General features: G+C 43.0%; 1 protein-coding gene across 3 annotated transcripts in view; it reads right to left on the bottom strand.

Annotated features, from left to right (window-relative positions):
• Positions 1-22960, bottom strand: part of CDH4 (cadherin 4) — a 410156-nt gene that overhangs the window by 38081 nt on the left and 349115 nt on the right. For all 3 annotated transcript variants that reach the window (XM_086852847.1, XM_086852848.1, XM_086852849.1), the window contains one exon: positions 2419-2556. In XM_086852847.1, the coding sequence (XP_086708973.1) occupies positions 2419-2556 (138 nt within the window). The remainder of the gene's footprint in view (positions 1-2418; positions 2557-22960) is intronic.

Here is a 22960-nt window from a genome sequence, read left to right as displayed (position 1 = left end):
CTCCAAACAGTCCGCAGACTTAAAAGAGACCATGGGCTTTCTCACTCTCTGAGGAGCCGTAGATTTCCTGGAAAGTGATTTTTGCTATTTTTTTTAGAGGTGTTAAAATGCAGATCAGACTATTTGAGGACAGCGAGGAGATTCAGCTCAGGCTTAAAGAAACTCATCAGCCTGATGCTGTTCCCTCTGCCAGTAAGGAAAAAAAACATATTATACTTTCATACTCACATGAAATTCAGCCTGGCTATACCCAGGAGTATATCAAAGATATTTGTTTCCATAGAATCAGAAAGTATTATTGTAAAACACCCTTGGTTTTCAACTCTTTATAGAGAAGTCCCATGTGCCACTGTGGAAAGCCCTTTGGCCCTCGCTCTTTCTTCGGTGATTGAAATTAGAGAAATAATGGTACACATCAACTCTGCTTAGAGGAAGAGTAGCATTTTCTAATCCATTTAACACAGCTCTGTGGGTAATTCTCTTGATGGCTTTTATTCCTTCCACGTTTAACACACACCGAGACATTAAATACTCAGAATTCACCTGAAAGAAAATTTCCATTATCCCACCTTCCATCAGCTTGGAGAAGTCCTTTGGAAAGCCATTAAAATACACCCATCTGGAGGGGATGCTGCCCTGTAGAAGGCACCAATGTGCTTATGCAAGTAACCCTGACCCAGCTCACCCTGCTCCCCAAAACCTCAAACCCAACTTGCATCTGGAGACAGGGAGCCACAGCCTGGGTCATGTGAAGGACCTGTGCTGAAGTGACATGGCCACTAGATGTCATTCCTTTTTCACTCAAATGGAGGGCAGGGATGTATTTACCTGGCACAATAAAATCCCCCTCTCACACCAGGGAGCTGTGGCAGTGCTGTGCTGCAAGATCCTGTGGCCCCACAGACATAAATGTCCTTCCAGAGAGAAGAATTCTGTCCTGGCAGGAGAAAGGATCACACAGCCCAAGACCTGTGCTGTATTTTTATGGCTCTCCATAATTGCACCATACTGAAGGAGATCTTTAACCACAACTTTACAACAGAAAGATTGGAGCACCCATGATGGACAGAGAGCACATGTGTGCTGTTTCATCCACTGGAGCAGCAGCACAGCCTGGGGGCTGATGCTGACCTGAAAATGTGTTGGGTGCCCATTTTGCTGTCACTCAGGAGGAATTTAGTGCTTTTCTTCTTAGAATCTAGGTCCAAGACACTTTGTGAGAAAATGCTGCTAGGGAGCTGAGCATGTCACAGCCCCAAGCTCAGCTCCTGATGGAGATGGGAAGGAAGGACCCAGACTCCAGAACTGACACGAATCCAGTTTGGGTCCACAGGGGCATAAACTGGCCTCTGCATGACTTCTTTGAGTTTTGTGACATATCTGCAGTTTGTAAGAGTGTAACTAAGGGGAAACTTTGGTCCTACGCTAATAAATATTCAGAGATCCTTTAGGATGGAATGAAAATTCAGAATAATATAAATAATAAAACATTCCTCCAAGGATGTTCAGTGACTTGAGCACAAATAAGTTAGACCTTCCATATTTGTACAGATTTGATGTCCACTTAAGATACATCACTTACTGCTCCTTGTTGACACACTCATATGAATACAGACAGGGGGTACACAAGCATTTCTGATTTATTAGCATATAGACCTCTGCACTGCTCTGTGATTTCTAAATTTACTATGCACATTTCAGATATTCCACATTTATGGATCATGAAGGCTGGAATGAACAAGGCCACGTCATTTCACCTTCCAATTCTTCATTTCTACCTTAACCAGCTCTAAAAATTTGTCATCTGCAATCTCTGTATTTTTTTTTCCCTTTCTCTCCAGGACTACCTTGGAACACATGAGAACAGAACAGAGAAGACTTTGCTAATAAAACATCAGAAAAATCTTTAACTGATTAAAACCAGATGTACTGAAGAATGTCTACACGTTTACTGCCAGCACACACATCTGTTAGAGCTATCAGTGAAATACAGATTTTACCAGCTACCTGTTAACAATTTAGAGTACTTACAGCCCTCTTGAAATCATATCCAAGCCATAAACCCCAAATCTCTCTCACTGCTCAGCATTTCACTCGTAAGTATTAATAACTCTGATATGTCTACAGCCAATTGCTATGAAACAACTGCGTCCTCTTTGGTGCAATCAGACATGGGCTGTTTGCCACCTTATTTGAGCTCCTTCAGTGCCTCATCCAAATCGGTCACCAAATACTTTTGCTGGTTCATGAATCAGTCTTTTCCTTCTTCCTTTTTCTCCCCTGGAAGTCTCATTCCACAGTTATCCATCAAAGTTCCTCCCATCAGCCCAACCAGCTCGGAGAGACAGCAGATATCAACATCCCATGAATTAAAACCACCGTGGCCATGCATCACCCCACTGGTGTGTGGATACTCACAGTGCTGGTAGTGAATTCAGGGGGGTTGTCATTCACATCTGTCACTGTAATGATCGCTGTGGCCGTGTTTGAGAGGCCGTAGTTAAGATTTCCTTCCATATCTGTTGCTTGAACAATGACTATGTACTGCTGAACTTTCTGGAAAACAACAACAAAAAAAAAAGAAATAGAAGAAAAGGAAAAGATGAGAGACAAAAACACAGCATGTAAAATGCCTTGGTTTATTTTCCATATACAAGTGTGATCTTTGAGAAGACTGAGAAGTTAATTGGATTAAAAATGTTAGTACAAAAAGAAAAAAAAATCAATGAATTTTTCTGCAACGCTTTTGAAGTGATTTTTGCATAGATTGGTGGACATCACCTGTCTCATGGGAAAATAAAAGTCTTATGGGCAAAATTCCCTGGTTGAAGCTGACATTTTTATTAACTTTCAAGCATTTTCTGCAACATTAGCTTCTGTCTTCTGAAAACCAGTAGAAGTTTTGTTCATGTGATTTTACTGAAAACATTGCTTAGAACATTATACCCCCAAAATTGACATCAACATTGCCTGGCAGCCCTCCAGCTCGTTCTGCTCACACAGTTTGATGCCCAAAAAGCATTAAAATGCTCTTCGTGCTTCAATCCTTAACACAGTCTTGGTAAATAAGGAAAATTTCAGACCAGTATGGGAGAAAAAAAATAATTCAATGCAATAAACAGCAGTACAGCAGAACTAATTTAAATTCCTGAGCACCCCCTACAACACAGCTCTCAAAGGAAAAAAAACCTCACAGAGCCAGCCATAAAAATCACACAGTGAAGTTCTAAAGGATGCTGTAAGTCAACACAACTGGAAAATAAACCTGAATAAAATAGGAGAGGCCATCTGATGTTGCATGTGCACACATCTTCCTGGGATCTCTTTACTTAGGAATATCTGCCTGCACCAAGTCTCCTGATCTTTACAACTGGCCTCAACAATGAATTTTCATTTAGATCTGTAGATTTTACTATTGATTATATGTTGTGTATCTGTACAGGCAGACAGGAAAGCAAAGCAGCTCTCCTGCAATGTGGGCAAAGGGATGCACAAGAACCAGGATCCAGCCAAAATCTCAACACAGCCCTGCTCCTTAAGGCTGCAGGTGGCACAGCAGAGAGCCCCAGAGGTGTGTAAACCAACTGGAGGCAGAATTTTATGCAGGAAAGGCTTTTTTGTGAAGTCAAGTGGAGGTACTTTGACGAAAGGAAAGACCAACTACCCCCAGAACACGGCTCAGGTACCCAGGGTGCTCCTTCAAGGTGCCAATGATACAGGAATGTGTAAAATGCCAAATGTCCTCTGAAGTTTCAAAGGGCAAGAATTAGGTCAATTAGGTCTCTTTATTCCCATATAAACATCCTTGAAGTGCTGTAATTGGCTCAGATCTTTAATTCTTCTGAGCTGCCAGAGTAAGAGATCTGCATTTTAGCTTTATCTTGATTCTAGAGCTTTTAATTGACCTGCTAAATTGACAAGACATCACACTTAGGGATCTATCAGCACCTTGCAACTGGAATATATTATGGAAATGCACTTTCATTATCTCTTCCTATCTTGTATAATAAAACATGAGGGAGGAACTATTGTTAGCCCTTGTTTTGCCTCATGCAAGAAGGTGCCGTTCATTGCTCCATTTGTAAAGCACTGCACAAGGCTGAAATGTCCTTATTAGTGAATGCAATTTCTATTTCATATTTCTCTTTTCCTTCCTTAATCTCTGTTACAGACAACCTGGGAGGCTGATGGAAGTATTTCCTAACAGGCCAAACACTTTGGTTGAAATAACAGAAGGTTTAAATCATAGAAGTGGGGAGGATACTTAAAAAAGTAGCAGCAATCAGATTTCACATAAATGAGAAAAACACATCTGTGTGTGTGTACTCACAGACCCCAGGTTTACAACAGAGTTGTTTTATTTAACAAAGCACCGTACACTGAGCTCTGTAGTGTTAATAAAAAACCCCCACACAAATTCAGAACACCAAATTAAGGAAATTTCAAAGAAAGATTTCGATCAGATCATACGGCACACACAAAAAAAGAGAAGGACAATGGCCAGAATTTATTATAATATGCAAATGTACCAGGCACAAAGACCTTTAAGATCAAGCCCAGCCATAAAGCCAACACTGCCAAGTTCACCAAATGGAAATAGTGTGAGATGTGATCTGCCAAACCTTCAGGCACATGGCCCAAAAGGCTCCAGCACTGTGGGCATATAAGGGTGCTCCCTTCAAGTGCCTAGTTTTAGTTTATAACTAATTCAATCTCCAGTGAGATTGGCCCCAGCAGATAACAAATTACTGATTTTTTGTTCTTCTCTAGCTAATCTTTTTGCTTTTGTGCATTAAGCTGATTTTATTGAACTATTCAATCAATTTCAATTTCAGCATGTCCTTCCAATTTGTCACATCATCTCCAGGGGCATCTCAGTTTGTTGTCCTAATAGTATTATTATTGTTAGAACTATTAAAAAAAAAAAAGGCAGCCTCATGCCCCCAAGCACAAGAGACATTTTCTCGATGGCATTTTGATCATACAGAATAATTCTCCTATTCTCTTTCTTTGCAAAAATGACATTTTAAATAGCACAGGGCAGAAATTACAGCATAGAGGTAAACCAAAATGGTCCTAACATTTACTGTATGTTTGCCCTGACGGTGCTGCTGTGGAACTCAGGAAACTTGCCTGTGGCCCAAGGGTGTCTAGAGTAAAAACCCAGCCCCTCTGAAGCCTGTGGGAGGTCTTCTGGCAAGTTTTTCTAATAAATCCAACAGATCTTCATGCTACAGCAAAGCAAGCGTGCTGTTTCTGCTCCAGCCAAGGAAAAAACTCATCTTGATAAGTGCAGAGCTTTTAGTCTGACCTAAAAACGAAGAAGGACTTCTAAAGGAAAAAAATTATGAAAGAAGGAATAATTAAAGGAACTGTGGCAGATCTAATCTGTCTGCTCTTCTGTCAATCATTTGATACAGTGCCCCAAAGAAATACATCAGCTAATTTCCAGAAGATGGGAATTAGTTGAAGGAATGCTTTAAGCTCCTTAATGGCAAATTATTCAAGGGCTTGGTTAAAAAGGTGCCTTGTACAGGAGGAAGGGCAACTGAATAATAGAAAGATGGAATTCAATAGCACAAAATATAGGAAATTGCAGCAAGGCACCAATAAAACAAAACTTTCCTGGAAGTTGTTTTACTGGGCAGGAGGAAGGAGGGCTGCCACACAAGCACAAATCCTGTGTGCAGCTCTTAGCAGTGCACATCTGGCAGCCCTGACTCCCTGTGCCAAGCAGCCAGGGCTCATCGGGATGCTGAGCACAATCCAGGCCCTTGTGCTCGCTGCTGAGCCCCGGATCCAGCCAGGTGCCGCCACTGAAGAGCCCATCACCGCAGAAGAGCTTGGAAGAGCCTGGCGTGTTTAGTCTAGCAAAATGAAGGCTGATAGCAGATATGATTGCTGTCTATAAATAACATCAGGAGGATAAACACTAGGAAGGCAAAGAAGCAATTTAAACTAAAGGACAATGTTGACACAAGAACAAATGGGTATAAACCGGCCATGAATAAATTTAGGCTGGAAATTAGTAGGTCCTTCACCACTAAAGGAGTGAGATGCTGGAGCAATCTAATACAGGGTCTGGGGAGCAAAAACGTTCAAAACAATGTATTAAATTAAGGCTAAATCCTCTTGGTCTAGGTAGAAATTATGACAAATTGAGCTAAAGCAGAAGGCAGCTCTCTCTCTGTGTACAAACAACTTTCTAAAAAGAAAAAGAAGAAAACCCCTTTCAGGCCAAATAGCACAGACTGTTCATGTGAAAAGGCTTAACACTGATCATTATCACTGAACCAGCCCATTCCATTGGCACACACAAAGGACCAGGTGCCCCAAACAAAATTACAGTTATTGCAAGTGGCTCTCCCCATCGAGACAGAGGCTGGCACAGAAAGCGCCGGCTCAAATCCCTGGCTGAGCTGAGCCCAGTCTTGCTGAGAGAGGACATAAACAAGAGTAAATCATATTCAGAGACAGATTAGAAAAGAACAAAGTGGTTTAAAATGAAGTCCTAGTAGTGGAGTGCTACCTGTGATCCCAATATTCAAACGTGCACGCACAGTATTTGAGAAATGTGGCTATTGCCAGTTTACACAGGCAATTATTATACATCACAGATGAGCTGGGGAACTGTGTATACCAAAGTCCAGAAATGCAGTAATTATGTGATTAAATTAATCTGCATTATGGACAAAGGGTTTGCAAAATTAGGACCTACATTTTCAAAGCTCTGTACAAATATTGTCCAATTAATTACTACTTCCTGAGAAATGTATGAGTAGCTAATTTTAGCATCACGTCTGGTAAAGCAAATAAGGTTACCAGGATGTAGGATGTATTAGCAGGAATCTACTGGTGAAGGAGCTAGAAAATCTAAATTCTATTTCCTCCTGTGGTTATCCTCACATCTTCTTTATATCTGTGTTTTTTTCATCTCCCCTTAATTTTGCAACACCAATGAGATGAATATGAAATGTTCTTGTGATTTGTTTTCTAAATCATTTTTTTGCATGCTAGTGAAGACTTGATGTTCATGTTTTTGGGTATCAGAGACAGCAAACACACCATTAATAAATACTGCATCAGAAACGGGAAAGGCAATTGAAAAACAAATAAACAAACTCCCCCCAAACATTCACTTGACTCAAGCAGAAGTACTTTTTCTAAAAAGACCTAACTAGACACCATTTACACAAAGCTGACAGGTGAAGCTTTTAAAGAATATATCCCTTAATACTCCCTGCTTAGCCTTGGTTAAAGAAAACCAGGTTTCCAGCAGGAAGGCCTCTTCTAGAAGCTCTAGGAAGAAGGCAGCTTTCACAGACACCCTGAGAACCCAGCACATCTGCATCTCCCCCAGCAATGGTGGTGCTGAGTGAGCTTCACCCCTGAGCCAGAGTTCAGCAGAGCCTCTGATAAACCTTGACTTTTTCATTTCTCAGACCAGACAGCATCACACTGGGGCTGCAGAGTCCTCTGCAGACATCAAACCCTGGGCCTGTAAATCCCAGTGCACAGGCTGCTGCCTGAGCTAAAAAGATTCAGTTTTGCTCCATCACAGCCTTGCTGTACAGGCAGGACCAGCTCCTACCTGAGGTGTTCATGTTTCTGCTAAGACAGGCAGAAAACAAGGGAGGGAATGCTATTTTTAAAACAAACTGGGCCACTTGCTCAGTGCTGCGCAGCCACAGACAGTGAAGCAAACACCAGGGTTGTTTTCTCCTTTTGGCTGGGGCTATATTGGCTTTTCCTCCAGCATGGCAAGGTGTTCTCCCTTCACAAGCCTCTGATGTATTTGATTATGAGCTGCCTGTGATGGCAGAGACCCTGGTGCTGGTCTGGCTCTGTCCAGCAAGGCACAGTTTGCTCTGCTGGGAACAGCCCTGTGCTCCCCAGGCTGCTTTTCTTCCTAGCAAAGCTGTTGTGCCACCCTGGCCTGTGATGTGCTGGTCAGACCCTGTGTATTCCTGTGACCCTCCTTCCAAACCTGCCACCACCCAAACACCAATAAACTCCTCTGTGCCAAGAAGAGCCTCAGTCCCACCACCCACTGCAGTTTTATCCACACCTCCAGTCTGGAGGAGCTGTTCCACTCCCCTTCAAAACCCATTTTGTCTGATACAAATGAAGGTTCACAGCCAAGCTCGGGATTCTCACTGGCACTGGAGCTATACTGACATCCACCTCTAACAGCTTTCTCCTGGCAGCCTGATTAACCACCAGCAATTAAACTTCTTCTTGACACTTTCCCTCTCAGCACCTAAGAGCCATAACCTGGGGGATCTCACACCTTATACAACTCATTCTCTCTTGAGCTACTGCACTTTATGATAGTATATTAATGTGTTACAATTGACACCTTTTGACCCATTTGGAACCACCAGACACACCATTAACTTTTCCAGCTTCTCCCAGGGCGGGTGTTGAATCTCTCACAGAAGTGTAAATGGGACCTGCTCCAGCTTTTAGCAGCTCTTTCCTCTTTTGTGTGGCAGCTTCTGAAAGCAAAACAGCCTCTGGTGGTGGGTACAACACGGCAGCAATAGCAAGCTGAGCTTTCCTATGACAGCAGGAGGAAGTGCTTTAAAAGTTACCTTGAAGAAAGTGAATATGATCTTTTTATCACACAGAGGTTACAACATCAAAGAATGCCAGAAAGCCTTTCAGGAGTCTACTCTGTTTGGCCTTTTAGTAGCGTGAGACCAAACAGTTCAGTGGCTGCTGCCCACGGCTGCCTTTTCTTGTGCCATTCAGGTGGGGAAGTGCTGAAGTGGAAACCGTGCCCGCACTGGGTACACAGCACACCCCAGCAGGCTCCCAAAAAGCCTCCCAGCATCCTGGCCACATCTCCCTGGAGCCCCTCAGACAGCAGGTCTGTGAACCAAACAGAATTGCTCATCCACCTCATCTCGTGGTGAGTGTCAGGACGCTGCTGAACAGCTCTGAGAGGGATCTGCCAGTTGTCAGGGATACACAGGGATGCTCAGGAATAGAAACTCCAAGCACTAAACAGCCCTGAGACAAAACCAGGAAAAAAAAACAAAAAAAAAAGGAAAAAAAGGAACAAAACCAACCCACGGCAGACAAATAACTGGAGATGGTAAGACAGACTGGGGGTCCTGACAGATCATTTTAATGATTCTCTTAACAGTGGCTGGTGCCAGCAATGCTGTGCATAGGAAGGGCTGTATTAAACTGGAGCAGAGGTGCTTTGAGTGCAATACACTGCCACCACATTCATCTGAGATAGATACTTTTTTCTTCCTTTTTTGGAGTTTTACCCCTAAGGGATTAGACACTGAGCCTGGGCTATCAAGGTTTTGAAAAAACACCCAAGCTGCAGTGAAAAATGTGACTTTTCATAGTAGTAACTTCTGCCCAAAGAAAAGGGCATACAGGAAAATGCATCCACTGAAACAGTGAAGTGACCCAGACACACCTTCAGAGGGTTTGCCAGGCTCTGACCCGAGCTGGGCACCTCTGGTGGCAGCAGGATGTTTACAAGTGTGCTGTGCCCATGGTTAACAGCACAGTAGGGTTTCTTATTAATCCCATACTTGTTCTACATTTGGACTTGCAGAGGATGGGCAATAGAGGCCACAACATTTCTTATCTGATATTTGAGCACAGGCATTTCTAAAAACTTGAATGAAGTGACTCAGGTGCTACGAGCTGACATCCAAACTATTATCAGAATTATTATCAATATTGTCAGAAAGCCCATTGTTACAGTGTCCCTGTCCTTGGAGAGTATCAGCTTTTCTGTTTAGAAAGACTGTCAGTCAATGAGCTTCTCATTTACACCAACATTAGAATCACAGAATCGCTAGAAATAGGCATCTCTCTTCTCAGTGATCCAAACTCCAGATCAGAGATAAATCCACAAGGAAGCAGGGGAGAAATAAGGAAACTGAATTACCTGCTTCTGACAGTCATGCAAAGGGACAGCAGTGAGCTGGCATGAGCGACAGATAAATTTCACAAAAAAAAAAAGAGATGTGATGAATATCTTGGATAATGTATTTCGATTCTGACTACAGCCACTGTGCCAAAACAGAGGAGGGTTGTGAAGACAGCTGCAGGCTGCAGCTTGGAAGATCTGGATTTCTTTAGCATTTTCCCAAACCCTCCCCAAGTGACCTTTAGCAGGTCATTTAATTTTTCCATACATCAAAGAAATTAAAAATAATACTTCAAAATGAAATTAAAACTCTTTCTTATCTAACAGCGATACCGTGAGAAGAGAAATCCATTTGTTGGCTGGAGCACTTGGCCACTGGGATGAGGGAGGCTGCAGAGCTCCCATCTCCAGCCCCTCTGCACAGGACAGAGCTGTGTCCATCTGCATCTGCCAGGAACCAGCTCTGACCCAACTCCCATCAACACTTTCCAGCCTTTATGCCCCAGAGATTCCAGGCCATCTCACAAAGAGCACTTAAAAGGACACCTGAGGAATAATAAGCATTCTAACTTTTGGCTGAGGCAATTTCTGTAAAACCATGAAATTACATTTGGCTTTTCTTGGGCAGGGAGAGATGAGCAATAGTTCAAAATCTGGGTGGTCACACAGCACCCAGCGCTGCAGAGAGGTGCCCTTTGGTAAATATGCCAGAGGTAAATTGATGCTGCTTCCAGGTGGTTTTTGCCACTTACTGACAAAAGGAGTGAGTGCTGAGACAGAAAAAACTCAAAATCTCAAGGCAGAGAAGGGAAAGTAAACAACAATCTCAGAAACATTTTTTTTTTCAAGTAAAAAACAACCTTCTTTGGACTTGTGCAAAGCAAATTCCTCCTGCAGCGCATAACTTCTTGGTGATTACCCAAAGGCCAGGCTTTAGGATAAAAAAAATATCCTAGTTATGTCCATTGCACTCTTATAATCCACAAAACCTTTGCTGTCAAATGCTGCCAGAGCAATTTAATAAACAGGGAGAATGCCTTAATGTATTCTGAAACCTGAAAACCACCCATCATTAGCCCCACATGCTGTTTTCCTACTTTCTCTGCTTTAAGCCATTTAGCTGCTACAGCTGTTTTTCTTGTAAGTCTGACTTCTGTTTTTATCAGCCTGATTTGTTTTCTGGTATATCACGCTTGATTAGAAGGAGGAAGAAAAACCTTTCACAATTCAGGTAAAACTGTCTTCTTCTTTAAGCTCTGTCAGGCTGGAAGCTTGAAAAAGATCATCAGGAGGATCAGTGTAGGTGAATAAATATTCATAGTATTGCTCATTATTTATACTTGGTCTCCTTTTTGCAGATAAGCTTGAAATTCCACACTCATGACACCATTGATGTAGCCAGACCTTTTTATTCTGAGGAACATGAGGTTTTTTTAAAAAAATCTATCAGTGCAGCAACTAAAAAAAATAAAATCAAGGTATTATATTCAAACCATTTCGTCTAATCCTATATGTAATACATGTGGTATGAACAACACTGAAATTCTGGATTTTAAAGTCACTTGCAGTCAGGAGCACAACACAAGTCTGGGGCATCTGTACTGTGTTGACTCCTTATGGTCTGGATAAAATAAACTCATTTGGTGTCATTCGCTATTCATTGCTGAGAATTATTTTAAGGAAATAGCTTGGCTAAGTCCCTGCTGGGTGCACATCATATGTGCCTTATGACTTGAAGGGAATGTCCAAACAGAGAGGGAACAGGTTAGAGCCACAAAATCAGCTGATTTAATTAAATTTGGCAGAAGGAAAGGTTAGTGGAAAACAGTCAAATAACAGAGAAGAGATTAATGTGAGATGCTCCCTATTGTATTTCTCTTCCAAGCTGTTTCACCCGGCGTGGGCAGGGTCATGTGGCGTCGATTTGCCGAGGGAGAATGTGATTGACAACTTCTGGAAAAGAAATTCAGTTTAGTTGTGAAGTTGGAAATAGTAAAGGGGGCTTTTGTCAAAACCTGCTCTGCCTGCAAAGGCTTTGTTTTCCTGCCTTGGAAAAGAGCTACATGAAAACAGGTGCAATGAAAAAGATCTCCAGTTCTGTGGAAAATGAACTGAAAGCTTATCCTGTGAGTGAAGGATTTTTTTTTTCTGGCTGGAAATTCTGACCCATGACAAGAAACAAAGGCATTTGAACATGAACAATATTTGGCCTTGCTAATTAATAACGTTAAAGATGCAACACACAGGAAATAAAGACATGTAGTTGATTCAATACTTGACTTGTACTATGTCTTGGTGTAGAAGGGATACAATTCAGACTGAATCTGATGGAAAAAACAATTAGGTCCAGAGCAAAATACAGTAATAAAGTTTGTCATAACTTATCAAATGCTACACAGCTACAATTACTTCAATGGTACAAATCATTCACTGAGCAAGGTCTAGGATTAATGGAGGATAAAGTGCTACACTTTCCTGAAGAAGGCATCTCAGCTTTTTTTTACAAGCTAATGATCCTGGTGTTCATATCCAGTTGTATTAGACAAATAGGAAAGAAGGATTTTTTATTAAACATTGTATTAATGGATTTGAGAGAAGTCACGAATGGGTACTTATGTGTACTCTTACAAAAGAAAGGGCACCAAAATGAAGAACTATTTCCAGAGAGCAGCCTTAACAGCACAGGGCTTCCCATGGAGATTCCTGATGGCTGTCAGTGCTCTCTGGGGTACAGCATTTGGGGCATGAGACACAGTGATCCCAGGAAAATACCGACTGCCCTACTGGCCCATCATGGGTTTGCAACAGGATGTGGCTGCAGGGCATTTGGGAAAACTTAATTTTGGGTTCCACTGTACCCAAAGACTCAGCAGAGAACCAGCACAGTGAGGTCTGAACCCCAACCTCTGGTGACTCAGAGGTTTTGCAGAGGTTTTGAAGGGGACCCATGGCCCTGCTCCAGCAGGACTGCACTGCCCTGCAGGTACCTGCTCTCTGTTTTTAGAGTACAGCTCACTACCCTGCCTGCTCAGAGGGCTTCAGACACGAGATAAAACCGGGCAAGCGAGGAACAGGAACAAATGACTTCATGATAAACTGAAAAACTGCTGATAAACGAAATGATTGAGACGCCAGGCTGGCAGAGTGCCACTGCCAGAGCTGCTGTGATGAGCAGGGACGTGTTCCTTCCCATACTGAACCTGCCAGCCTTAATCAGATCTGCCTCAGCAGAGCCTCTGTACACCCAGGTGGGACTCCAAAGAGAGAGCAGCTCTGCAAAACTGCTCCATGTCAGGAGAGGCTCTGGTCAGAGCAGAGCTCCAGGAAAAGCAGACTGATATATGGAGTGTGAAATTAAATGCCCTGTTTATTAATTTGAAAGAGGAGGGAGTAGACCAAGAAGGATTTCTGATAATCCCAAATTTCCCCAGCTGTACAGGGAGACCTTTGGAGGGGTACCTTGGGCCCTTTCTGGTGACTGTGTATGACAAGAGCATGGAGCAGCAGCCATAAGCCACTGCAATAATTGAAGGCAAAATTTAATTTTCCCAGAGCAGGGCCTTAATCAAACAGCATTTAATTTCTATGCTTTTTGTCATCTAAAGGATGTGCAGGATCTTTGCAAGTGTCAAAGGCCTTTAGGTGACCAGGAGCAGGTTCCACGGTAGCAGGGGAAATTTTTATAAAGGAATTGGCACTGTAGAGACCCCATTGAAAACCTCCCAGGTTCCTGTAATATGGAATTAACTTCACATTGCCACGAGGTATGAAAGAGGAACTTGCCAACCACCTTTATGTGATGAAATCCAATTCTTGCAGCTACAAAATTGGAGGAATGTAGCAGTTTCTTGGCTATTAGCTGCAAGAGGGAATTTCAGCACTTCAGCTCTCCCCAGTTCTGGCTATATTTCTGTTTAAAAAACATTTATGTAGGGAAGTGCTGAATTTCATACAAGAAGCAAAATGACCCTGAATTTAGTAGGCTACATTATCAAATACTCAAAAGTAACAGACTGAAATGAAAAATTGCAAAGCGTAATTCTGCCAAGATAATTAATCCTTGTTAACCCATGACCTGATCATATATGATGCTGCTCTGACAAGCTTACTGAAATGCTATAAATAATGCCAGCATATTTTATTTTCTTTGTAAGCATAAATATTGACAAATTCCTACTCATTAAACTTCTGCAAGCTGAGAATTATTCCTGTTCCTCAAATAGGGAACAGGCAGAGGAATTAAGGCTCTTTTTTCAGGGGGTCTCATTGGTTTGCAGAGTCCAGTTGGAGATACTGAATGCAATTTTAAGCCTTTTTTTATGCACAGAAGTAAAACTGTATTGATTAAATCCACCCTCACAACGTTACTTCTTTTCCCCCACCCTCAGCTCAAACCTGTTTCTATGTGCAAGACAGTCCTTTTGCTGAGTTGCATCAGTTCCCTGAGCAGAATTATTCCAAAAAGAAACTTCTTGCACATGTAAATAAACTGACTGTGAGTTCTGGGCAGCAATTCATCACTTAGTGCTCAGTGACAGAACCAGTCCAAAAATGTAACAGCAGACTGAGGATATAGGTACATAAAAAATTGTCAGAGAAGCTGGGGTGTAGATTTACAGTGCTTTAGGATCTGCCTCATGCTACCCATCACCTTCCATAAACCTGGGGTGTCTTATCCTGTTTAAGAGTACCACGTGTGAGCTGGAATTTGGTCAGGCTATGTCAACTGCAGAAAATAGTCCTTACTTCAGTACTGATAATTTCTGGAAATTACAAAGGAAAATGGACACTGTGGGATAAAGAGTTCCCTCAAATGAAAGGTTTTTGCTTTGGCTGTGATATGGAATTCAAATTAAACCATCTTATCTGTGGTCCACACTCCAAAATCTCAGCTGCCTGTACAATGCAAGGAAAACATCCCCAAAACTGCATCCCTCTTTTCTTCAGAATCCAGCTGAACATCTTAGCCCTGCAGCAGATTTAGGAGGAGCTGATGAGATTCTAAGTTTAATGCTCTCCAAAATACTGGTGAGACATGTACTTGTAGAAAAGCAAATTAGCATTTTTCCTACTCCTACAGCAGCATCAAGCTTCTGTGGAGCTGCTCACCTTAGGTTCAGGTGTATGAACTTACACTATAAATGTTGTATGTGTTGCTGTATTTCCTTCACTTCTCAGACAAAACCATGCTGGGAAAGTAGAAGAACAAGAAGCTGAATTTCTTTACTGCAAGAAAGAAGCAGGGCTGTAAGACCAGGGACCATGTGGAGCTGGTGGGACCATCCTTTTCAGGCAGAATGCAAAGGGATTTAGGACTCTGCTCCTTGGTCCCTGTCAGAAGAAGCTGGAGGCTGTGATAAATGAGTGTAAAGAATTTTGTGAGATGGATTGACTCCCTGTGGGGAGTAAGGTGAGACCATGAAATGTATTTAATTTTATCATAAGTTGAACTCACATTTGTGTCCCAGAGTGGAAAGGTTTTATCTCACCCCATTAACAGCAGTGTTTACCTGTCTCTCTTGGTTAATGGGAGCTGTATGGATTTTTTATTCCTTTTTTTCTCACAGGAAATGTCAGAACAGTCCAGATTTAGAGATGTATTATCTGACAGCAGAAACAAAGTGCTACCTCACACCAGCTGGAACAGGTCCTCACTTTGAGTCATTAAGGTCTCTAACTAAGCCATTAGCCCAGGGAATCACTGATGGGAGCCCTTCCCAAGGAAAACATGACACACACCACTGAGATCCCATTTTCACGGCTCTGTCTGGAACAGAAAATACCATCCTAGCCTGGCACCTTCTTTGGTCTAAATATTAGAGGGTGCATGTCTGAGGGACAGGGATTATCCCAGAGGTTCTGCACTGCCTGTGGAGAGATGCCATGAGGCAGGCTCCTGGCATGCTGGGAGGGAAGGCACAGAGGGATGAGATGGATGCAGGAGCATCTCTTCAGGAAGTTTTCCCACCTGCTCTGCTGTGTGCACAGAGCAGAGCCCTCTGCCCTTGGCTGCATGGGGCAGGCTGAGCACAGTGGATAAACAGGGAACTCCTGCTCTACCAAACCCTCCTCTCTCTCCTGGAGTGCTGCAAACAGGCCTTTGGGCTCGGGGCAGCAGGAGGTGTGGGTGCAGGGTTTGATGGGTTAGCTCCTGGAGTGGCAGCTGGGGTACATTTGTCTAATGTTGTTTTTCAGCTCCTTTTCCAGAGGGAAGGGAATGTTCAGGCCTGTACCCAGGGGCTGGGTGTGCAGCAGGACTGGGCCTCAGGATTTTCACAAAATGGGAGAAAAGCAAACAAACCAAATCAACAGATGGAAACCCTCAGATGGAAGGGGACATGCTGGTTATTTATTTAAAGAGCTGTTAAGTCCTAATGGAAATTTTCAAGAACCATTCCATTTAGAACTAGCAGAGGTTTATTTAGCCCATATTTTCTGTTTGTTTTTACTCATTTTTCATGTTAAAGAACATTTGCTACCAGTACTCATCTCCAGCGTCTTCAATTGTGTATTCCCCAGCATTACCCTGGTTGCTACGGAGACAAGATGCCACAAACAACAGAAAGCTCTTCTGGTGCAGGAGCAGTGCTCCAAGGAAAGAAATAACCCTGGAAAACATGATATCTAACAGCCCTTGCACACAGGCATGGAAAGCGGGGGACATTTATGGGACAATCAAGGTGCTGGACCCTAAACAAAATATTTCCCCAGAGCTGCTTCCCTGTTGCCAGCTGCTTTTCAAATTGCACAAAAGCCACAATCCATATTCCTCTAGACTTGATGCCAAAGAACATTTTCTACCTGGATTTGAATAATGTGAATATATTAATTAAAGTTGATAATGGCTGATAATGATTTCCATCAGCAGTAGAATGTTGCTATATTTATCATTATTTATGAGATCACCGTACCTCACTGTAATTTATACAGAGAAGACTTGAAGTAACGTGACTTGACAGCTTAACAACTTTTCTGATCACACCTTTAAAGCCACAGAACATTGTTTCCTCAGACAACCAGATCAGTATGGAAAGAGAAGAGATCAAGCCCCCCAGGTTTTGTTTTGATCAGCTTGCCCTTGGGAAGGAGTTGACTTTGAGACTGGCCCCAGCACTGGCAAAAATAAAGGGACAATTTAGCATTTGTATTAATTATGGCCATTGCTCGGCAGAACTGAGATGTGGACTGCAGACAGAAGTGTGGCTTAAAGAGAGATGTGGGAGGGAGAACAGGAACTCTGTGGTGTCCTTTCTAAAATCCCCCAGGAGCTGTCCCTGTGTTCCCTGGCCTGAGCAGCACCACCGCAGGGTTTGGGGCTGCCAGCCCTGCCAGCTCCCCACTGCACTCAGGGAAAGAGCTCCTCTCCTCACAGGAGCCTCTCACAGTGGGGACTGTGGCAGCAAGATGGAAGAAACATCTTGCAAAAGCCAGAGAGGCAGCAGGAGGAAATCTGGAATCTTCTGCCAGCTCCTGGGCTGGATGGGTGGGCAAGGATGGGACCCTCCCTCAGTGGGGAAGGGAGGGGATGATCCCACTAAGGAAGCACCCAAACCTCACAGTGTGTGGATCAGTAAGGTCTACAACCCTGTGGGGTGGAACTCAGGACTGCCTGGCTCTCACATGGATGCAGGAGGTATTTTTCCTGCTGCTGCTGTGCCTGGGTTCAGTGGAGCTCCTGGTAGGGAAGAAACTTCCAGAAATAAAATTAGAGTCAGGCACTGAATGTCAGACACTCCCAGTGCTTTCATGGTAGTATAATCTAAAACCAGCTAAACTCTACCTGACTTTGAAAATTCTGTTTTATATCAGGTCACTGGCCAAAGACAGGTGAGTGAAAATTCTGAAAAAACCCACCAAAATATCAAAATAAGCACTTTCTATAAAGCAGGTCCCAGTGACATAAAATTTATAAAACATGAATTCATAAAATATGCAAACCAGATTCACTTTTAGCTGGCATGGCCAAAACTCAGAAACATCAGTAACTGACAGACTGAGGTCAAAACAGTTCAGAAAATAAAACAAGGAAAAAAAACTATCCAGGAAAAAACCCAAATCTCTCAAAGCCACTGACATCACTGCTTTTGGTTTCAGCAGATGGAGGCACAAAGACAGAACAACAGGAATCTTCTTAAACATTTGTTGTTAAGGTGAATCTAAAATGATTGTCTAGCACAATGTTAATTACATTGTACGGCAATCAAAACAGAGACGCCGAGTCTAATGAATCCCTACTCTCACCTTTGGAACTGAACTGGAGTGTCTTGTTCACCTCCTTATTAGCCCATAAATATTCTAATTAGGAAGCAACTCCAGATGAATAGGATTAGCAATAAGGACATTTTAGACTAGGTACACAAGAGATACTCAAAACTCTCATGTCTTATCTAAGGCTCTCCTGACATTTATAATCATGTAGAAACGCTAAATTTACATAGCTCTGCCTAATTAGACATGGTTGCAATTATGTTTGTGGGCTTCCTTTTTTCCTGCCCAAGTATAACTTACACTGTCAACACAGGAAGCAGGAACTGAATAGAAGCTCAGTAAGAAATAAAAGTGTTTTCTGCTATTTATTTTTTCCCGGTTTTAATTTGAAATTCATATTTCTAAGCTTTTTTTCTTTTCAGATTTCAGGCAAGAACTGGCTGTTATGGATCCAAGTCCAGATCGCTGCTGCTTTAGATGTAAAAAATGTGCTTTTTTTAGATCATCAGCATCTCAAGAGCAGGCACTAAACCAGGCCAAATCCTGCAAAAGGTGACACGTTCTGCCACTTGTGCTCTTGGTGACAGCAAGAAACAAAGAAACTTGTTTCCTTTGAGGACTGTAAGGTCCCTGAAATTCTCACCCTGCTTATAAATTTTGCTAACTGTCCTGGGGTTTTTGATTTCAGTCCCTGTCCCCAGCCTGAACTTGACATTTCTACAAGAATCCTGTGTTTATCTTCCTTGGCCTTCAGAAAGCTGGTGGGAAGCAGGTAATCCATCACGTTGTATTTCTGTGCAGCAAATGTTGGCATTATTGGGCAGAGATTTGATAAATGATGTGTACATTAGAAAACTGAATTTCAATATATTGTCTTTGATGTCCATAATCACAGATAAGAGTTCTTTCACCTCGGCTCAAATATAAATCAAAGTAAGTTATATGCACTCAATTCAATGTGCTTACAAATTCCTCTTTCAGAACTAAACCACAATCATGAAAACTCACCTGTGTCAGCAGACTCACCTGCACACAGCTCAGGCTGCAGACAAGGTAGGTGGAGATGCCCAGACATATAAAACCCCCCAGGACTGGGACATTAGGGAATTCCCAGGACAAACATCCACAAATCCTTTTTACTGACTGCTAGATGCTTAATTATCTTTACTCCTAAATGTTTTGTTTATTAGAAAACCAGCATCTTATTTGACTCCTGCATCATGTTTCGAGCTCCATTGAAACAGTGATCAGAGAATCATGGAACAGCCTGGGTTGGAAGGACCCTAAAGCTCATCTCCTACCTGGGACTCCTTCCACTATCCCAGGTTGCTCCAAGCTCCATCCAACCTGCCCTTGGGCACTTCCAGAGATGGAGAAGCCACAGTTTCTCTAAGCACCCTGTGCCAGGGCCTCCTCACCCTTACAGGGAAGAGTTTTTTTGTAATATCTAATCTAAACCTGCTCTCTTTCAGCTGGAAGCCATTAAATGGCTCATGCCAGCAGAGTCACAGAGCCCTTGGAAGCCAGGCTGCAGAGGTCAGTGGCTCTAGGCAGAGCAGGACTAAAGAAAATTGTTGTAATAAAGACTCATGAGGAATGAGATAACAGCCAAAGAACAGGATGAAAACCTCCTGTTTCCAGCTTCACTGCTTGGAACGTGGGAGAGGTGGAAAAACAACAGTTCTGCTCCAGCAGGTTTATAGAAGCCAAAATTAAACAATTAGGAAACCAAGTCTCCTCCTTCAGCAAACTGAAGCGAAGCAGATCACGCAGCAAACTGACCCTTGTGAGCACTCCAGGCTGTTCCTGCACAGCCCACGCGGGGAACATCCAGCAAGGCAGCCCAAAAACCCAACTGTCTCCCAATGAATTCCACACTCTGGCTCCACGGAGCTGAAGAGCAGGGGTGTTCCTGAATATCTGCTTCTCAAAGGACATACCCAGCATGTTTTCCTGGCCAGGACATCAGTCCTGTGCCTGCTTTCTTATCAAGCTCTCTGATCAGGGCTTGTATTGGTCAAGGCAGTCGGATCTGAAAGCCTCTGATCCAGCCCAAGGAGCTGAAACAAAATCAATAACCATAGAAACCCCATCCTGTCCCCTGCTCTGCTGTATTTAAGATCAATCAATATGCAGAAACGACCAGTGCCAGGCACATCTGCACTACTCCTGCACATAATCAACTTTGTCTTGTCTCAGCTTAATACAATTTTCCACCATATTAGCAGCCTTTATGATATCCTGTCTTTTCAAATAGACGTGATTCAGAATCACTACATAGTTCAATTGGATTACTGGAGTTGCACACAGACCCACACTCTCACACTTCCCCCCCCAAATCTGCTCTTGGTGACAGCCTCTCCTCACTCCAGCGAGGCTGGGGTTACAGCCATGCTTCAAGTGTTTGCAAGGAGGTGACATCCACGGCCACAGCCAGCTTCCACCATTACCTCTGGCAGAAGAATGTGTGTGTGTATGTATAATTAACAGACTGGGAAAAGAAATGAACAAACTTATCAAATGCCATGCTGAAGCATCCATTTAAAACTGCACACACTTTTAATGACTTGGGTGAGGGTTGCTGTTGCATAAATTTATTTAACGTTAATGTCCCTAGTTTGCTGTAAATTTCACACTGTGAAATTACCAGGGCAGTTCTAATGGAGCTGAAGACTCCAGCTGCACTCCATGATAAAGGAGGAAATAATTATGAATTCCTCTGGGAAGCCAAAGAAAGTCAAAGATCTCCTTCGAAACTGCTCCCAGCTGAGCTGCTCATCAGGCAGCTGAGGAGGTGCAGAGCCGCTCCCAGCGCCGGGGGAAGTGGGATGAGCAGGACGCTCCCGCTGATGACGGCGCTGCCATCAACTGACATTTAATTTGGAAGGATTGAAAGCTGGTGTCTGCAACAACTCCTGCCAAGAAACGTTATGAACAGTCAAGACAGAGCATGGAAGTGGTTTTATGTTCCAAGTTCAGATGATACTGTGTAATTTTACATCTAATCACCTAGCGCGAGACATAACCGGCACACACAGCTCCAAGAGCTCGTGCCTGCAGCTCTGACAGATGCCTGGATCACGAGAGGATGCTGCACTATGTGTCTTGTTCTATCTAGGATGGCATTCTCCACAACCCTTCAAATCCAGAGATAACACCCTTTGCAAGAGTTTACCAGAGGAGAAAAAGTTAACTCCTCTCTTCCACCCTCCTTAAACTACTACCCCTACAAATGGCTCTTCCTTCCATTTCTGTTTCTCTCTTTTATCTTCCTGTTTCTTCTTATTACCTCCACACTACCATGGGCTGCCCTGGCCCACAGTGCTCTCCCTGCAGCAGGAGAGTGGGCAGTGAGCAGCTGGGGCACACCTGGAGACCCCAGCCCCTGCCTTCCTCCCCACCACCACACTCCTTGCCTGGCATCCTCCCTTTCCTCAGCTTGGAATTCAGGCCCTCACAAGCAAACCAATCGTGGCTCACCTCTGAAATGATAAAACAACTTGTTCCTGGTAAAGGAATCAGAGAAATGTAAGAAACAAAACCACCTAATGGGGCAGACAGGCAGTATTTATTCAGTTCCTCCTGGTGCATCACTCATAATAACGTCTTGCAGCGTACTTCAGGCTTGTTTCCCAAGAACAAATATAATTCTTATTTATAATGCAACAAAGGATAAAGCAGGTTTCCTGATTCTGATAAGCGACTCTGATTATTTCTTCAATAAAAACCGTCACATCTTTCAGATTATTCTTTCATGTTTTATTCTGGCTCAGAACAAAGACAGCACAGACGAGCATCTCTGTGCCTCGAGTCACTTGGTTTATTTCCTCATTTATAGAATGAATATATTGGGACCTGCTAGAAAGCACTTCAGTGGTGCTTAAGGACTTCTGAACTTCATGCACTGGACTTGCAGGAGTGAATAGCCAAGGCCTGGCTCAGGGGCACCCTCTATCAGATAATTGATCTGTGAGATGGTAACAGGGGCAGAAGGAGTGAGGCGTTATCACCTGACAGATCCAAGGCTCTCCTGGAATGGCAAACACCAGCCCTTCCCAGCAAACAGCAACCCAAGATACTGCTGGGGAGCCTGCCAGCAGAACTGCTGCTCAGTGCATCAGCACACACCAGACTTTGCCTTGATCTACCAAAATGGGGTGAAAAACGTGAAATAAAATGTCATCACCTGTTTGGACTTTCTTCTCGTGTTCCAATTTCTCTGCAAAATATGTGCCATATTATTTACTGTGTCTTCTTTTAAGGTAGCTGTCACCATATGACTTAGAAACTCCAAACATACTAAGAATGGGATTTTCTGTGTCAAAATGTCCCATTGAAATTCAGACACCTCCTTCTCACAGTCTGTGCAACACTGCGAAGCAAACAGGGCCCAGACCTTATTGGGAAAAAATCCCTAAACAAATGTTGTGTTTATGTAACGATCTATTTATTTAGGGCCACTTCAATCAGATACAGCTGGTTAGACTTGAAAATAACTGCATGTGAAAACGCAAACAATAATTTATGTAACTTTAAATGAGTTTTTGCAAGATGTTCTAATGCATTTTCCTTGAACGCTCCCCTGCACATCTGGATATGAAGTCTGTAATTTAGCTTTCCTTATTCCCTGTGGAAGCTGTGTGGAAAGGACTGTGACTGTGCCCCTCTGAACTGCCCTGGCACAGAGTCTTGGGTCAGCAGAGTAACACAAAATCCATTTCTCAAATGTGTCAGTCAGCCTTTGAAGATGCTGATACTGCAGGCAATGGTCACTCCGAGTTACATTAGCAGCTCTTATTGCAAACACTGGAATTAGTTTTCAGAAGAACATCCCTAAATACCCATTTTTAT

Source organism: Cyanistes caeruleus, chromosome 16 (assembly GCF_971803275.1).
Source record: "Cyanistes caeruleus chromosome 16, bCyaCae1.hap1.1, whole genome shotgun sequence".
Taxonomy (NCBI): Eukaryota; Metazoa; Chordata; class Aves; order Passeriformes; family Paridae; genus Cyanistes; species Cyanistes caeruleus.
Note: the sequence above shows the minus strand (reverse complement) of the source record. Positions and strands in the feature narration are given on the sequence as shown.